Source organism: Alligator sinensis, unplaced genomic scaffold, assembly GCF_000455745.1.
Source record: "Alligator sinensis unplaced genomic scaffold, ASM45574v1 scaffold391_1, whole genome shotgun sequence".
Taxonomy (NCBI): domain Eukaryota; kingdom Metazoa; phylum Chordata; order Crocodylia; family Alligatoridae; genus Alligator; species Alligator sinensis.
In genome coordinates this window covers 3,188,124-3,206,819 of record NW_005841889.1, presented here as the reverse complement: position 1 = coordinate 3,206,819, position 18,696 = coordinate 3,188,124, and the positions used below count along the sequence as shown (strand labels likewise).

Below are 18,696 nucleotides of genomic sequence, written 5' to 3'. Positions count from 1 at the left end.
TCCCTTTGCTTTAATCCCTCTCATTTTCTTCTGCTTATCTTAGCCTTTGCCTGTTTTTGTACATAAAGCTCCCAGCACACTCATTTACTTCTTTCCTTAGCTGCATCATTCACTCCCTTCCTTCTACCCTCTACTCTTCATTTTGGTGCAGGAAGGGGAGATGGAGAAGAACCTTGGTGCTAAATTAATGGATCCACTATTGAGTCTTTCTTCATCTTGAACTGACCCTCTCTGTAAATTTTTCCCTGGTTTAGGAGCAGAATGCTCCTGAATACAGCTGTATGACCCGCCTGACCTGCAAGAGTATTAAACGTGTGGTACTGCTAAATAGCTGGCAGTGAGCTCTAGCTCTATACAAGAGTATTAAAATGTATTCCCTCATTTTTAATTTATGTTTTCATTTTTATTCAATTCCTCTCGGCTTCCAAGGCAAAATTTCAAACTTTTACACAGCACATATGATGTCCAGCAATTACATTTTATGAAGCACATTGATACATATCTGCTCACAGAAGGAAATTGCTAGACCTCTCTTTCTATACACATTTACTACTCAGCAGAAAAGCATGCATGTGAATCCATGCCATCTCTCTCACACAGCTCAAATGCACTTTACTTGCCAAGAGCCAGATGTAGCCAATGTGACACTGAATTATCATGACAATGAAACACTTACAAACGCCTGGGATGAGCCACTACTAATAATTTTAATTTCAGACTATGTTAGACCTCTCAAAAAAGATTTACAATTAAAAAGACATGGATTACTTTCACTAATCAGCATGATTTGAAAGAGCATCAGTTCTTCCCCAGCATTTCCAGCGGCCAAAGCCACTCATTGATGAAGAGCTTCTTTACAGCTCTAATTTTGATATTCATGATAATTAAACACTTATGAAAGCACATTTCCCTTCATCTACTAAGGGAAGAATCCTTCTGAAACGGTTTGAGTAGTGTACTTCATTACTGGATATTTTTTTTAAACAATTACCATTTGCATCAAGAACAATGAGCCTTTTGGTTTGCTTATTTGTACCATGTAATTTCACTAGTGTTAATGAGATTACATGGGTGTGACTGAAGGCAAAATTAAGCCTTGTGAGAGAGACCTTATTGGAAGGTGACTGTCATAAAACCATCCACAGGGTATCCTTGGAGCCCCAATTTTCTCCCTGATGTCTTACTGCTGCTTGTCTCAAGCAATAGACTAAGGTTTGTCCCTGGGATGAATGCTCACACCTGCAAGCCTCAGCTCCACTGCCCTTTCCTCAGACCCTATAGCTGCAGCAGAGGAATTTTTTTCCTGCTCCAGGTAGTTCCCCCTCGCGAGTTCCAGGTCCCTCCATAGAAGGGGCCAGCTTGGAATATCACTTACTCTTTACCACAGGCAAGCTGTAAGGTAACAAAACAGAAGGATTTATTATGTAGAAGAAAATAATTGTTTGTATATGAAAAGTTTTGAAGATGAAACAAAAAGACAGGTAAAATTTCTCACCCTCTCATCTGGCTACAACCTAGTCCTTCAGAGTGTCCTGCTAATATTTCCCAAGATCAGCCTTTCTACTGATCCTGCCAAGTCCTGACAGCTGGTGACCTGGACTCACCCCAAGCCCGGGATAACCCAAAAACAATTACTACCTTATGGATAGCTCCCAAATACCTTCAGGACCCCCTACCCACCAAATAGCATTGTTCCATTTGCTGAAAGGTCTGAGAATTCCCTTCCTAGGGCATCTCGAATTCCCCTAATGGTCCATCTCCCTGAAATGCACTTGCTATTATGGGGATGATTTGTCCCATTACAGACAGACACTACTTTGGGGGATCATTCCAATAATAGCCCTTTCTCCCACGTGCTTGGGAGGGCAATTGTTTTTGCCCTAGTAATACAATCAGTCAGTGATGCTTACTAGTTTTGCCTTCCCTCTGTTTATTAGGTATGCATTCCTAAAATCCTTTGACATCTAAACAGCTGTTAACTAGTAGTCTGGACATACCTTTGATTCAGCTATGTTCCAAAATTGTAATGATGCATACAGAAGGAGTAATACAATCTGTACCATGATAAAAATGATGAATGCAGCTTAACATCGACTTTTGAATGAGATGAAACATAAAGTTAATCAAATCTTCTTTGGATCAAATACCTCTGGTGAGATCATTCCTACTTTTGGGGTAAGCCTATGACAGTGATCGCAAAGAATACTAAAAAGAATACTACTGCTTCTACCTGTCTATCCCCGTAGCTATATACAGCCAGGAAAAACAACTGCCTAAAATTCCTCAATTGTAACTGGACTGCCAGTTAATGACTGGCCAGTTAGCTGATTTGGAATACACTGGGAAGCTCTAAAATAAGATGATGATGTGTACATCCACAGTCTAAAAGACACCCAATTGCCAATAGAATAGTCTTACTAAGGGATCTCAGCAGTAGATGCTATTAGATAAAGTAGCCTGGATGAGCCAGCCTTCAGCTATGAAAGGTTCATATATTTAGAGTGCCAGGCTTTGGGATGGACAGATATGCTAGAGAGTGGGATTTGCAGTCAAGGACAATATTTGCACGAATTGATAGTTTTTATGTTTATGTATTTTAACTTATGGCACAGGGGCCCTTTAGCCCATGACATAACGAATGTTTAAAAAGGCCTTTCATTTAAAGTTCTCTAAATCTGAATAAGACTTCATAATGTCCCACTGAAGCAGGTGAATGTCCCTTTATAAAAACAAAGTGAAGTACAAAGAAGTCATGGTTATTCAGTTACTGAGCTGAAGAACTGGGGACAGAACCAAGGAAACATTTTGCCTTCTGGAAGCACTGAACTACATTAAACGAGACAGTCTGCTTGCTCTAAAAAGCATGGGTGAGAGAGCAGAAAGTGCTACCTACTTCTAAATATAGGCTGTCTGAAAATAGTTCCTTGCAAAACAAAGAAGTGCTTTGAAGCAAGTACACACTTTGAAAGCTACACTGCTATTGTCATAGCTCCCTTAACCCCAAGCCGAGGAGTTCCTTGCTTAGGGTATGTACAGGGGCTACACTTAGATCAACCTATCCAAAGGAAGGTCAATCTAAATGCCCTGAATAGGTGAACTGACTTAGATTGAGAAAGGGTTAACGTGATCTAAGAAAGGGTTAACCCAATCTTGCAAACACCTGTATACATTCGCAGTGCACCCCTGGGGCTGGAAAAACTGAGCTTTTTGTGCCAGCCCCTGGGTGTGCTATTCCCCCCCTGCACATGCTGACTGGGCTATTTTTAACTCCCCAACCCTCCCCCTCAAGCTAGGCACCTCATGGACCTCCTAGCCCCTGGATCCTGCCTACTGCTCTCCCTACTCCCTATTACTTACACCAGGCTTCCTGAGCAGTACCCAGGAGCAGCAAACAGCTTCACATGCTACTCCCAGTCTATGTTCATACCGCTGAAAGCAAGCCACATGAATGCAGACCAGAAGCGGTGAATGAGTGTATGAACCCTCAGCAAACTGAAGTCTCTCGTCTCATTTACTGAACTGGATTTCCTAGTTTTAGATGCTCAGAAAGAGATTTTGCACAAAGGGAGCCTGATGCTTACTAAAACTTCCCGGTATTACTATTTAAGTAAAATAATAATCATAAGGCTTCATTTTCCTCACATGACCAATCCTACTATGCTAGGATTGTAAAATGTAAATATACTGTCAAGTCTTTACAGGATTGGGTTTCAAAACAGCTTCTTTCACACACCGCAATGTTGTGATTGCTAGGCTGCTTGTACTCTACAGATGTCTAAAGTTCTCTAGATTTTGATTAAATGTTTATCAAAATGTTAAATTTGGGAAAAAGAATGGAATAAAATATATCAGTAATTTATTACCCAGAACAAGTGACACTTAAAAATAAATGTTTTCAAGGTCAGGATCCAGGGCTAGGGAGGGGGTGGGGAGAAAAAAGAATCAGACAAGCAGACATCACAGCTGAGCTCTTTCAGTTTCCTTGCACTTCTGAGAAGAAGGGAAGAAGCCCAGGAAATCTCACAACTGTTTTTGTGCTTATATGGTTTTCTTGTTATTTATTTCCTCCTTATGTTTCTCCCCTTTATTCTGCACCTGGGCTAGTGTTTAAATTTTAAGTACCTAAATTACACATGCAGGTTATGTTAAGAAGGTAAGTAGAAGATTACCAGATCTTTACATAGGCAGCTGCACAAGTGAAAGTATTTGCAAGTTGAGTTATCTATTTTTGTTCACTCGGCCTCATATTTTCCATGTTCAGGTTACCATCTTACACACAAATGCATGTTTTAGTGCACAATTTCAGAATCAATCTTGAAAAATAGGCTGAATGAAGTGGAATTCAAACATATTAAATAGTAGGATTTAAACTTTGCAACATTGCGAGGGTTTTTAAAAGAAAGCTTTTCCACATTCAGTTTCTCTCTAATGCATAGGATTATTTGTAAGACATACTTACTGAACACTTCAAGCTGGGGCTTAGGGTAGTTTTCTACTTGTGTATACAAAAACTATCATTAAATACTGTATACTGTGTTAATAATATGATTATCAGATTCTATAACAAAGTGTTTACATACTGTTTTGTATGTTTGTTTAATTTCTCCCATTATTTCCTCAGTGTCCACCTATTTTAATATGTAATACTTCAAAAAAGATCTCATTCTTTTATGTATTTCTTCACAGGAGGAGGAGAAGGAAGCTACAAGTTTGCTGACCACCACTACCACCAAGTGGCTTATATGCGTAAGCTTTAAGCAGAGTGCACTTCTTCTCATGTTCATATTGAGATGGTTGTAAAGAGATGTCATTAAAAACAAATATTGCTTAAGGCTGTAATATGCAACACAATTCACAGACCATGCTGATGTTATTCTTCAGTTAAAATACAGCAGAATGAGGGGAAAACATCAGACAAGGATAAATTTGAAATGATTCTGAAATTTCTTAGTTTAGTATTTTTGATAGATTCAAATATAAATTTATATACTGGGCTTCTTATAATTTGCTTTTCTTTAAAATACAATACAAGGGATATTATTAAATCAGCCAAAATATACCACTTAAATCCATTGACAGACAAACACATAGTGAAGATTCATCCTGAAGTGTATCTATGCCAGAAAAGCAGCTGAAAATACAGCATTAAAAAGTACATTACATCCTCCTCTCAATGTTTTCCTGCCACAAAAGATACACTTTAAAATGTTCTCAACAAGAAAATTCATCTCATGATGACTTACCCCTCCAAATGCACTGCAGCCATCTGCTCCTGGCATAGACTCCACAGAGCTGGTGCTTGCTATCTGAAGGAAAAGGTATCACAAAAACATTTCAATATGGAGACTGCACTTAAATGATTTTTGAACAGTAAAATCAAAACATGGAATAATGTACTTCTAACCTCATAGATGTTCTCTTTGTGAAAGTTAATTATATACACAGTCAGCTATTTGCAACATTTAGCTAACTATGAAGTAGGTGACTTTACAGATGGCACTGAATTGCCAAGGCCCGGTTTTCTTTCAGAAATATGGGCAGTCTAAGTAACCGAGAGATGCATTAAAGACAGCATAGAACAAAAACTCATTAAAGAACGCATAGAACAAAGAGAACAGATTTTGATTTGCACTGCTACTATAGATTCCTATAAGACAAAGCAGCAAAGCAGTTTTTGTAGTCATTGGACTCTTAAGATGGATGTATAACTCATTGTTTCAAATTGTGCCTGTGTAAGCATTTTTTATAATTGATTATTTTAAGACATCCAGGAAAATACATAAATATATGTTAGCAATGTATTTAATTAAACTAAAAATATCAATTACTAGACACCACAGACATACCACACGCAAAAATACTCTTTAAGCACAAGCCCAACCCCGAGAGTATCTGCATCATTGCCTTAAACCTGAGGAGAGTATTCTCTAAGGAAAAGGCTCTATTTATGATCAAGTCCCCTATGACATTCATGCATTTTTCCCACAAGCCCTTCAGAAATATATAAAGCATAGATCTAATGTTCTTAGACAATCTTAAACTTCAGAGAATTCACAGTAAGTACTTTACTCCTTACAATTTCATTTGAAAGCAGTACATTTCTTTGTTGTAAACAAACCAAGCTAAATAGTATAATTGTAAAAGCTGTTAACTCTGATTTTTTTTTTTGGTGGCTATTTGAATCCTAGCACAACTAAGAAACTGCTTGGGATGAACACTGTGCATTTGCAACACTGAAAGCAAAGAGAAGCCAACTGGGTATAGATGTGGTCTGGATGCTTGCAAGCTTACAATAGCAGAGTAGCAGAGTCACACTACCCACTAAAGGCTACAGGAGGGATCACACCTACTCAGGAGGAGGACATCTTTGTTCACTTCCCTATATCCAATCAGGGGAACAGGCATCTGTGGAGACAGGCAACACTACTGTCTTTGGAGAACATTTAAGGAGCAAACTGGGTCTCTCAACAAGAACCCTATTTAGTCAATTAAGGAGCAGCCCTGAGGATTTTCCTGTAATCCTGCTTAGCAAGAAGGATAACACCTGTGACAGGATTTTAAGAGAGTGGAGACACTGCTGGGAGGGAATGTGAACTTTGACATGGATATGAAGAATGCTCCCCAAGAAGAGGTAAAACATCCTAGCTGTCTTACAGCGCCTCCTGGAGCCCCAAGCCAAAACAATATGTATATACAACACCTACACTTTCCCAGAAGCACTCTCCAGCCTTGAGATACAAATCTCAGAAGAGCTTTACTAATGTTGGTTCAGTAAGCCCTACCATTTCCTTAAGTACCATGTCCCAACACTGTTTTCTGTCCCACTTTGTTAGGCAACTGACAAGTCTGCTAGTCTCTCAGGCTGTCATCTGTGTTTTAACTGCACCTTCTAATAATGGATCAAGATGTATCCAGCTCACCAGGCATCAAATATATTTTCTCTAGAGGGAAACAAAAAACTATATGAAAAGAGACAGTCTCACTCCAGAGAAAATATATTTTGATCTTCCTTCCTTGTGGAAAGTATAGATGCACTCCTGCCAATTTGCCTAGTTAAAGCCCTTACGTTACTTTCAACATTTCCAAATCTGTTATACAGACTGGTCGTTTTTCATTTATTTGTCCAAGATACTCCACCAAGAGATGAAAACTGATGAAAATTCCTGGGCATCTAACTAATCACTGGACACACAGCTGCCAGATCCTGGGAGGCCTGCTTTCACTGAGCTCAGTGCTTGGCCTGAGAGACACCAGGGCTCTTCCTTGGCTGATGTCCAATATCACCTGAATTAATGCTTCTCACACATCACAAGCCTTTAGCTTTTTGAAAACAAATGGGGGGAAAGTCCTTTAATGTGAGAACATGCTGTTTAGCAAGAGACAATATTTATGAAGCCTTAAAGCATGGTAGATGGAGACTGAAAAAATGTGCAGGCCCTTCTTCTGAAAGAGTCCATGCTGCAGTGGAACCTCAGAACACTCAGACTCCTTGAAGCACCAGGGCTATGCTAGTGCTGAGAAGGATGCAAAATAACAGCCAGTAACTAGTCTGAATCTTCACCCGTTCCAGAGGATGAATCAATTATTAGTCTGGTACTTGTATTGCAGTAATGCAAAGTTATGAACCCACTATTCCACAATAATGCAAACATGCAGTAAGAGACAAAAGGTGGGTGTGAAAACCAGTGGAAGGAGTCAGAAAGGGAGGATGAGGTTAACAGTGACAGCAAAACCCACATCCGCAGATGGGCTCAGAGCCTTTGAAGGCTGTAAACAAACAAGAGATATTCATGGAATATGTAATCGTTGCTGGCCATCTGCACAGCCTTTATCAGTCAGTAATTTCAATCAGCACAATAGCAGAGCACAGTTAGGACTGAATAGTGTCTCCCAGCCCCTCATTTAGCCCAGCTTCCTCCCTGAACCTCTCATACCCCACCTCCCGGCCATTTCTAGCAGAGGTCAGAGCTTGCATGCAAATTTTCAGACTTGAGGAAAAAAGTGACATGTACAACTATTCACTTCATAGACACAATGCTCCTCCCTCCATGCTAGCAGCTAGATCCTGCAAACACATGCCATCCATGTGCAAACCGGGGTTCTGCCATGGCCCACTCATAATGTGCTTTCATCAATTTTGTTATAGTAGAGACACAGGCAGAACCTAAAAGTTGATCCCTCCTGTCCAATTTGCACATGCATATGTCTGTTTATGCCTGCAGAAGACCTGTGCACACCTTTTACAAGCAGAAAAGACAACTGGAGTGTTGAAATTTGGATCTGATTTTTATAATTAGGCACAGGATCTCTATTTCATAATGAAATCTTCAAATCCTAATTGAAAACATTACCTATAGTAGTGATCCAAATGCACTGCTATGCTGGGATTCAAGCTCTAGACTGAGGTTGGTCTTTTTTTTTCTGAAAGTGGAAAGAACTGGACATGATCTGGCAAACAGAAGGGGACTCACTTCTCTGGAGCTCAGGAAGAAGCGGCATGCAGTAGCAGCCCAGCTTTCAAATTTGTGTGTTACTTACTAAAGTTATTGTGGAACTGAAGTGTTTGGTTTGAGACTAATTTATATTACTGTAGGTAAAAAACCTGCGTGTTATTAATGTCTGATCTTGGCAAAGCACAAGGCTATCAAAACTCAGTTAAGAAAAATGTTAAGAATCATTTCTATAAAAGACTGACTTTTGTACCTTACAGCAGCCACTATGAACTTCAAATTCTGCATAAACATTATAACTTATCAGCCACCAAGTGCTAAAGTCCTGGAGTGGGGAGTCTCAATATACTTCTGCTTTTTTCCTCCCCATCAGTTTGTGGGGCCCAGTACCCAGGCTTCTCAGAGAAGAGTGAGCAATGGCTCATTACAATCTAATGCAGGACCGTGGATCACAACCATGGATCACAACAGAACTCAGCGAACTCTTTATATGAACTGATACAAAAGTAAAATACAGGTTGTGAGAACATAGCCATTCTGCCCAATATCTTTTAATGAAGGTGAACTTATCAGTATAATAAAACTGCTATCCTAAGATTGCCCAGTTTCTTTATTCACACGATCACATGCATCTCTTTTCAATAGCGATTTGTAGCACATTTAGCTTGACATGGGAGCCTGAAGCTGATTATGGTGATAATCCAACCTTTTCAAAAAACTGGTATAAAGAAAATTAACATGTATATTGCACTCATATCAGCCAGGAAATTAACTAGATTTCTTCCCTGCTTGGTTATTAAGAACTGCTAGAGTATAAACATGTAACTGTCTTATTAGCAAAATCTGAAAATAAACTAGAACTTAAAAATAAGAGATATTTATAAAAGACAAGCAGAGAGTCTCTAACTGAACAGGGGCAAGACTGCTAGTTAATTCAGCTATTTATAAAAAAGGACACTGTATAAGAGCATTTTGGCTCTGAAGGTAGCCATGCAGAACCCGAATATTCACTGGCAGTTATTTTTTCTTTGGTTTTTGTCAAATTTTAAATGGAATGTTATTAAGTGATTAATAAGTTGCGCAGCGTTGCCTTTTCTGCAGAATGCCCCTCAAGGGTGTCCTGTCCTCACTCATAGAAGTGAGATGCCAATGAATCTGTCATAGAAGGGAGAGCTAGGACAGAAAATATCCCCAGGACTCTGTGTAGATGGATATGGCCTCCCTACTTTGAAATCTGCCAGGCTAGGGACAGACATTATATATAAACCTGTTTAAGTGATCAGAAACTGGTTTAAACCTGTAACAGAGCATAAGTTCAGCACACATAAAACCAGTTTGAGAATGGATGAAACTAGTTTGAGATAAACCTGGTTGAATGTAGTATCAGACTTAACTGATATGGGTCAAACAGATTTATGCAATATCTGTCCCAGACCCCTTCCTGGTTTAAGTTAAACCAGAGTCCCCCAACATCCCACATGCTTTGCACCCCTGAGCTGGGCTGTGCTGTCTGCTCCAGTGGAGCAGAGCTGACCCCACCCCTCTCCTTCCTAGCCAGAGCACTATGACTGCTATGGCTGGCTGAGGGACTGCAGTGGCTGCCAAGGCTCCACCTGCTCCCCCTTCTCTGCTCTCCCATCTTTCCTCCCCCACATCGCTGCTCAAAAAGGGATCCCCCCTCCTGCCTCTCTTCCATGGCAGTGGCCCTAGTGCAGGGACCCAGCATCTGGCCATGTCCCCACTTCATCCCATGCTAGATAATGCTGGGAGGTGTCTGTGTGGGTCTCCAATTTCTCTGGAACAAAGGGCAGGCAGCTAGTAGCTTGCAAAAGCAAATGCACCCTGCAGATAAGAAGAGCTTGAAACTAATGAGAGAGATATTTTCTTTTGTAGGGCTTGATGGGCTGATAAACTTTGTTCTGACAAGCAACCTGTTGGCTGCAATCTGTAAGTCTTCAAGGGGGGGATAGAGAAAGGTGTTAGAAATGACCCAGTTTGCAGACAGTATGAAGAAGCAGGGGGAGAGAGACTGAAAATCTCAGTATCATCAACAGATGCAGGGTCTGGCAACACTCCTGACCCCTGAGCAGTGAGCAGGGAAAAGCCTTGGAGGGTGCAGACAAGGTCAGGGTATACACCCATCCCTAATCAGAGCATCCTGCCAGGGCCTGGCCATGCGCCCCCTCAGCATGGTGGAAGGGAAGGGAAGGGAGGGCTGCTCTAGTACCCCTGGCTTCTAGCCTGAGCCACTACAGGCATGTCTGAAATTAAATGCAGGCACATCCAAATTGGTTCAAGCTTTGCAGGTTAGATTAACTATAAAGCTGTAATCAATTCAACCTCAGGCTTTTTAAATGTCTGTCCCTAGCCCCTGTGTCAGGGACAAGCCACATGACCTTTTATTTCAGGAACAAACTCAACTTCCAAAAGGCAACTCCTTCTGAAAATTTCTTCCTCCAGTGACCTCTCCCACTCTGGCTTTGGTCAATGCCATCATTTCAGTGACTGCCTTAAATCAAGCAGCAGAGGGGACATTATCATCTTCACGTGACCACAGTAACTACAACCCTTATGGAAAGGTCTTGAAATTAGATAGAGCTGAGACACAACAGAACTCCCTTAGGTTTCTACTCTTAGAAGTGTACAGAACTTAATATTGCATTTACTTTTATTCTAAGACAGGCCCCTCCCCCACCAGTCAGCATGGGGGGGAAAGCTCCTCATCTTAGATTTGAATACAAAACAGAGGGGGGAGGGAACAGGGGCAGGGGGGAAGGGAGCAGGCAGCTGCTGAGGCTGCAACTCTGACCCTGAGCCCAGGTTTGGGCCAGAATCAGACCCACAGAAGCTGTTCGCCTCTCCCTTCCACTTGCCCACTGCAGCTTCTGACCCTGCCCACCTCTACCCTCCCACTGTCAAGCACACAGAGTACAGGGAAATTCCATCCCCTGCTTGACCAATCAGCAGTGCCAATATTGGTGCATGGCCCAGCAAGGGTCATGCTTCCACATGCTGTGCTCCAGGAAGGGAATAGTCCCCAAACAGCATCTGACAGTAACATGGGGAGAAGAGGGCGATAAAGAAGCAGATACTGCAGGGAGAAGTGGGAGAAGAGGCAGAGGTTATGGGGAGCAAGGGAGAAGGGGCAGAGACTGTGGGGAGTTGTGGGGAGGGGGTGCCAGATGGGGCAGGAAAGTTTTATGGGTAACAAATTCAAGACAACCCTCCAATAATTAGATTATCTACCTGGAAATTTATCCAATGTTATAAAGTTTCCATATATAAAATCTAATTATTGGGGGGTCATATTAAATTTAGGGTTACTTATGTTATTTTTTTTACAGGTATTTCAAAACAGTCATAGAATTCTATTGTTGAGATACATTTACATTTACAAATGATAGTGCTATCAAAACTGCAATAAAGATCAACGTTTGCTATATTCCTTAGAACTCTTTTAAAATAAAACAGTACGAGAATCTCCTGACAAAATACGTGTCTCAAAAAAGATAATAAGCAAAACTCCCAGTCACACAAACATCATTCCAGACAGGCAACCACTCATAATATTGAAGAATTACACCTGTTATGCTAAATGAGCTACTAGTCTGAAAAACATGACTGATGGGCCTCTGCACTGAATTACTCTGATAATATATTCTGTACCTGCATGGTTGGATAACTATGACTGATCTGCATTTCACAGTAAAAAAATGGGGGGTTGACTGCATAATAATGTAACATAAAAATCAAGAACAAGACTACAGTATTAAAATAGCATTGGCTGTATATCAGGCAAGGGTAAAGGATGTGCAAAATATGGAAAGGAAAGATATGTATTCTCTCTCATACTTACTGATGAGTCAGGAAAGTGCTCATCTTCTTGAGAAAAAGAGCTATTAAAAGCTCTAAATGTTTCACTGTTCTGTTTATGTTTTTCAATTGTTGCTTGAATTACCTGAAATATGCCAGGAGGACAAAAACACATTACAATATGCGTCCTGGAAAAATTCTCTTATGGAAACTGTCAGGATTATTGCTTCACTGGAAAACTGATATAATAAAAAAAAAAAAAACTCACTGCCAAAGTTCTTTGTTCTTACAAAGGTTTTAGTCAATCAGTTTTCCACTTTCAAGTATGTACAAACATATATCAGAAATATGGATCTCCATCTCCATTACAGAGATGGAACTGTGTCTTTGGTTACACTAAGTTAGCAAATGAATCAGAATGACAGCTCGAGATTTACCAACTATGTGCAAATCCTCTACCCACCTCCCCCCAGCCCCCACCCAAATCACACCACACTACCTAACTTCTTAAATACAAATTCCTGTATTCTTAATCCAAACTAGATAATGTGAAAATGGAATGAACTGGGGGATGTAGAAATTTCCATCAATATAAACAAGTTTGTATGTTAACCTGAATCCATTCTCTCTTCTCATCTTCTGTCCTACAAGAACAGAAAAACACAAAAAACAAATTATTGCCTTGTTTTTTGTATGTTCAATGAAACCAAGTATTGACATTTTCACAACTTCACATGCATCAGCAACTCTAATTTTGAAATCAGTTATTCTATAAACCTCATGAAAAATAGACCCTAATTTTATTACTAAATATAATTACTAAAAATTCATAACTTATTGTTGCTTATTCAACAATGAAAGCAAACCAATGTGACACTTCAGTAGGCTACGAGTTAGTACCAGTTAATTCTCTTTTTTACGTAATTAATCATTGTTATTGATCTTGTAGTCTAAAACTAGATCATTCTAGCACAATCATATCCCTAAATCAAAAATAAATGTGCATATTCATATCTACAAATTCAGAAAGCTGAACAAACATCATACCTAGCTTGTAGTTCCAGTGATCTCTTTTTTCCTGTTATTGAAAATGTATGAGAGGCATTTTGCTTGACAATTTCTTGGACCTGGTAGAAACAAGCCAGTATTTTACTATTGTTCATTTTATTTCAGTCATTTTTAACAGCTCTCAAACATCACATTCAAACCTTGAATACCCCAAGATGAGATGACTACCCAAATAATACAGCAGACAGCTTGAAATGAGGAAGGAGCCTTTTCATTACTTTAACAGCACCAAACAACTCTACTCAGAGACCAGGGCCACACTGCACTTGGTACATACAAAGAGAACACAAAGACAGTCTGAACCTCAGAGAGCCTGCAAACTAATTAAGGACTTCCAAGTTCATTACATGAGATAAACAGTTATTTTGTCACTCATCTCTGGGTGGTGGCCATATGAGGGTAAGTCTAAGAAGAGTAGCACTCGGTGCATCTACACATGTATGAGCTTTAGCTAATGCACATTAAATTAGTACACCCATTGTGAGGTACTAGAAAAATGTGCATTAGACTGGCTTAATGAGCATTAACTAAGGCAGACGCTTTTTAAGCGACACTTAATGCACACTGGCCTATTTTAATGTGCATTAAGTAAAAGGCATGTTTTTTTATGTGATGCTTCAACACGCATTAAAATAGGCTAATGTGCATCTAATCGCACATGTAGACATGCCAGTGCTTCAAAATGAAAAGCAACTGAGATAAATGATCTTTTCTTTCTTTCTACCAATCTCAGTTATTGAGGATACTATTGCACGGTGTTGCTATCGTTATTATGATAATTTATTTCTGTTACTATAATGCCTCTGAGCCCTAGTCACCAGCCCCCCATACTCTGTGCAAATACACTTAACTAAAAGATGGATATAAATCTTTTCTTACACTCTGAACTTTTAGCTGCAGTTCTAGTCTACAGTATTTCAAGAGGAGAGGTTAGAAAATAGGTGGCATACTTCTATTTATGAGGTAGCTGAGGCAACATATCTGAATGGTAATTTCCTCAGTAAAGCCTGAAGGGATCATAGGGAAATAGTGCACAAGCTCACATATGCCCGTGTTAGTCCATAGTCACCAGCTTCAATTGATATGCCCCTTAAGGACATTGAACTAATTTTTGTTTCTGATTGTATTCTACCAGCCCTTAGGCCTTCAAGTCTGAGCTCATTTCCAAACAGAACCCCAAGCTGCAAAGTAAAAAAGCTGACTGCTGCGACACCAATTTAATCTGAGCATCGCTGACACTGAAATCCCAGCTCTCCAGGGTGATAGAATTTGCTGAAGGGTTAGCACAGAGAGACAAATAATTCTGTGAGGAGGTCTAGCTGTCTGATTGTCAGAAGCATTACCAGTGTCCGAAAAATAGCTTCAGCCCTAAAGCCACTTTATAGCCCCCCTGCTGGCTACAGAGAAGGACTGTGATTAAGGGTTGGGGGAAGTACAAAAATAGGAAAAAAGCAGATGCGAACCTGCAAGCCTGCAATGTCCATCTTCTCTCGAACACTGAACTTCTGGCCTATCAGCCTCAGTTTTGGCACACAGTATAATACCATGCTGTTGAACTGTAATAGGGGAAGGTATAAATTAGGCAATACAGGCAAGATGGAGTTTGCATTTTGACAGCAATATGACTTGGAGCACTGGTCTCCCTCATAACAAAATACAGCTATCATAAATAATCTGATTTGCTTAATCAGCCTCAAAAAGGAAAGAAAATTCTATGGAGAGATTTAAGGTATTGAGTGAAACCACGGATGTCACTATTTGGAGGAAGTGGTCAAGGTGGAAATAATACTAAGCACAGCCGTTGTCATCTTCTGCAAATACCTGCAATTATTGCAGGGTTGGGGGCCTATGAGACATCTCTCTCCATACTGTTTCTGGTCCTGATCTAAATCCTTCTAAAGAAAATTAGAGTTGCTATGCTGATTTCAGCAGAAGCTGGATTACTTCTTGCTCAAGAAGTTTAAAGAGATGTAGCTTTTTAGGAATGGGATGGGGAACTTACTTCTCTCAAAGAACTTGGCAACTTAAGCATGGAGATAGGAAGACATGAATGGAAGAGGTTGTTCAGGAGAGAGAGGTGGCAGGTAAAGAATACAGGGAGGCATAAAGGCAACTGGATATAGGTATGCAGGTTTCCCTTGCTTTATGTTGTACATGCATTCCTGGAAAATGGCGCATAACTCGAATTTGCATAAAGGGAACCCACTTGACAATGTAACAAATAGGACTACGTGCCAAGCCCTCGACTGTACTGACCCCAAACCCATTTCTGTCACTTTTACAAGACAATTTTGGTACTCCCCAACAGCAGGCAGTGCACAAAGCACAGAGTGGTGGTGAATGTTATCATAATGGGGATGGCAACTACAGAAGCATGTGTCGCAGACAACAAGCGAAGAGCACAGATCCATACAGCAGACTACATTTTGGTGTGCGTCACTCCCACAAAGCACCACACAAAGCAGCTGACTGCAGACTTCCACCACACCGATTGCATAAGAGTGAATTTACCTTGCATATAACAAATTTTTGGTATAAAAGGGTCATCACATAAGAGCAAATTTGCACATACAGAACCCGCATAAAGCGAGGGAAACCTGTATTAGCATTCTGCATTGTGATCAGAGGAAGGAGACCATTGCTGCAAGACAGAAACAATTAATAGATGCAACACTGAATACAAGAAACTCACCAGAAACAAGTACCTATCTTGAGCTGTGCCATTCTTTGCTGAGAGTTTCTGGATATGTCCTTCTTTAATGAGTTCGTTGGCTGGGTTAACAATATCCTCCTCACCTCCAAGTCGTTCATATACTTCTAAAAGCTTGTTCATCTTTTCCTGTAGGTGCAGAAGGTTACAACTATTGAACAAAGAATTTAAAAAAATACTTCCCTTGTTCATTACTTAAAATATTATTTGCTGTGGAAGCCATAAACTATTCAGACTGGCATGAAATCAAAGATGTAGGGATGGATGTTGAAATATGTACCCTTAAAAATAAACTGTTATTCCATGCTCCAATATTCTCAGTTCTCTATTGTGGTTACCTTTGAGTCATTCTTTGCTTGAAGTGTAGCAATGGCATCTTTGGCCAGTATATTTGGACATGACTTAAAAGACTCTTTAGATCAGTGGCTCCCAACCTTGGGTTGAGACCCAAATTAGGATCACGGGGGGTCCGCCCCTTGCTCCACACCTCTTGCCTGTGGGGCTCTCCCAGCGCATGGTCTGTGGGGCTCTCGCAGGCACTGCCCCCTGCAATCCCGGCCAGGCCCGGGCTCTGCTGGTGCCGCTGGGCATGAGCAAGTTGGTGGAGGAGGTGGGGGTCACAACCCAGATTTAGGGTCGCAGCAAAAAAAGGTTGGGAGCCACTGCTTTAGATTTTCATAATTTAGTTAAAGTCCAAATGTCAATTCCAGCATAGTGAATGTCTGAACCACTGTTCTGTGGTAAGGAAGTAGGGTTCTTCCACTGCTCCAAGGAACACAACACACAGCCAAAGCTAGTCACCTCTTAAATCTTTCTTGGAGTTTGATTCTGACGATAAGTCAGCTGTAACACAATATAAACCTTAGCCTATGCTGTCTCCCACAGTCTGGCTATTTCTAGGTTTCCCTGCAAGATCTCTTCTATCTCAGGGCAATACTCCAGCTGCTCCGGTAGTCTTACTGATGCTAATGAAATCTACCTGTAGCATGATGTAGGCTCATCTTTAGTACTTTTACAGAAGGCTGCAATCCCTGAATTTACAGTGGCTCCACAAGGGGCCTATGCTGGGGTCCAATCACTGCTTTCTCAGGCAAAATTTAGCTTATATGGAGGACCAGCACGTGGCTTACAAATTCTCAAAATATGGTGTTAGTGCAATTTAAGTGTTGGATAGGCCTCGGTTAAGTTCTTTACACAGGAGCTAAATCTGACACTTCCATAAACACTGTCTCTCCCTGCTCCACAAGCTGTCTTGCAAGGTGACTAGATCATCCACTGATATCTGCTACACCAAGTAGTACAGCAGCTGTAGCAAACAGAAATAGGAAACATTCTTACATCTCCAAGTAGCTGCAAAATCAGCTTAAGCAACTGCAGTGTTTGGGGAGTTTCAATTCTTTTAAAGTGGTAGCAGGTGGATGTATCTTTTAGCAGGTAGATAAATCTTTCAGGGCAAGTGTTCCAAAAGTGAAGGCAAAGGTCTATGCACAAAAAAAAAAAAAATCATATACACACATTTGTGCACATGACACCAAGTTGCTCATGCAGATTAAGTTGGGGTTTGAGAAGTGTTTAGTGCAGTATGCATACCTGGCACCCAAACATCATGACACCGCACCAACACCTGCCTCTACTGCCACCATGCCCACCAACACACTTAAAATCACCAAAGCAATGCAAAACCAAAAGACAGGAAACAAGCAAGCAGATCAACCAACCAGTGAGAAAAAAAGCAACGTAGTCCATGAAGAGTTTCTCTATCCCCTGAAAAGGGAGAAGAACCAGAGACTCCATGAAGTGCACAAACAGCTTTGCTATTACTAAGCTATTCAGTGTGAAAGAAATGCAACATGGTGCTGGACATCACTACAAAATCCTACAAAAGAGTGTATTGGTCCTGAGAAGATACATTATTTTAGCCAGGTTTTTTGAAGCAACCAGTTGTGATTTCCTCCAAAATTGTCAGGGGAAGCTGCAGAGATTCTTTTAATCCTACTCTAGCAGATTTAGAGCATTTTGCTGCAGCTCTTGTCCTTCTTTTAGTTCTCTTATGGTTACAGACTCATTTTGCAGGGTGATTTGCCTGATGCTTCTGGGTGCACATACAGTGTACAGCCGTTGGCAATCACTTATTGGTTTCTACCTGATACAAACTGGCAGTTTCCCCACGAGAAGGGCCATGCAGTTGCTGCAGGGAAAAAAGCAGTGGCACAAATTCATACCAATGTTTTTTGCCCTACCACATGTGGGGGCTAGTGTGGGGAAAAATGCTCTTGGTGGGGTAGTGGAGGCTGGGGCCAGCACCTGGGCTGACCCTAGCAGCCTTACCTCGAGTTCTGGGCGCCTCTCAGGGCTCCCGTGACAGCAATCTGGGCGTGCAGAGCCTAGCTGGCAGCTGGAGCGTGGCTCTGGCCGGCCAAGCTCTGCTTTTTTGCAGCACTCCACCCACTTCTTTTTGACATGGGTTTTTTTGACTGGGATCTTCCAGTGTCAAGAAAACTCTGCTGCACTACAAATTAGCAGCACAGTGAATACCTGCATGTACGATGCATGCAGTTTGCAGTGCCGCAAAGCGCACATACGCGCTCATCCGGATGCACACATCCTATCTTTCCTAAGGCATTTTTTATGCATTAAATTCCCTTAGAACAGGGA

At 40.9% G+C, this 18,696-nt stretch overlaps 1 protein-coding gene across 4 annotated transcripts in view; it reads right to left on the bottom strand.

Moving 5' to 3' along the window:
- Nucleotides 1-18,696, bottom strand: part of FGD3 (FYVE, RhoGEF and PH domain containing 3) — a 192,338-nt gene that overhangs the window by 21,647 nt on the left and 151,995 nt on the right. For all 4 annotated transcript variants that reach the window (XR_003092674.1, XM_025197126.1, XM_006017994.3 and 1 more), the window contains 6 exons: nt 16,024-16,170; nt 14,795-14,887; nt 13,311-13,390; nt 12,877-12,907; nt 12,307-12,408; nt 5,244-5,306 (listed from right to left, as the gene is read on the bottom strand). Coding sequence is in view for 3 of the 4 variants with exons in the window: in XM_025197126.1 (XP_025052911.1) it covers nt 5,244-5,306; nt 12,307-12,408; nt 12,877-12,907; nt 13,311-13,390; nt 14,795-14,887; nt 16,024-16,170 (516 nt within the window). In the remaining variant the exon portion in view is untranslated. The remainder of the gene's footprint in view (nt 1-5,243; nt 5,307-12,306; nt 12,409-12,876; nt 12,908-13,310; nt 13,391-14,794; nt 14,888-16,023; nt 16,171-18,696) is intronic.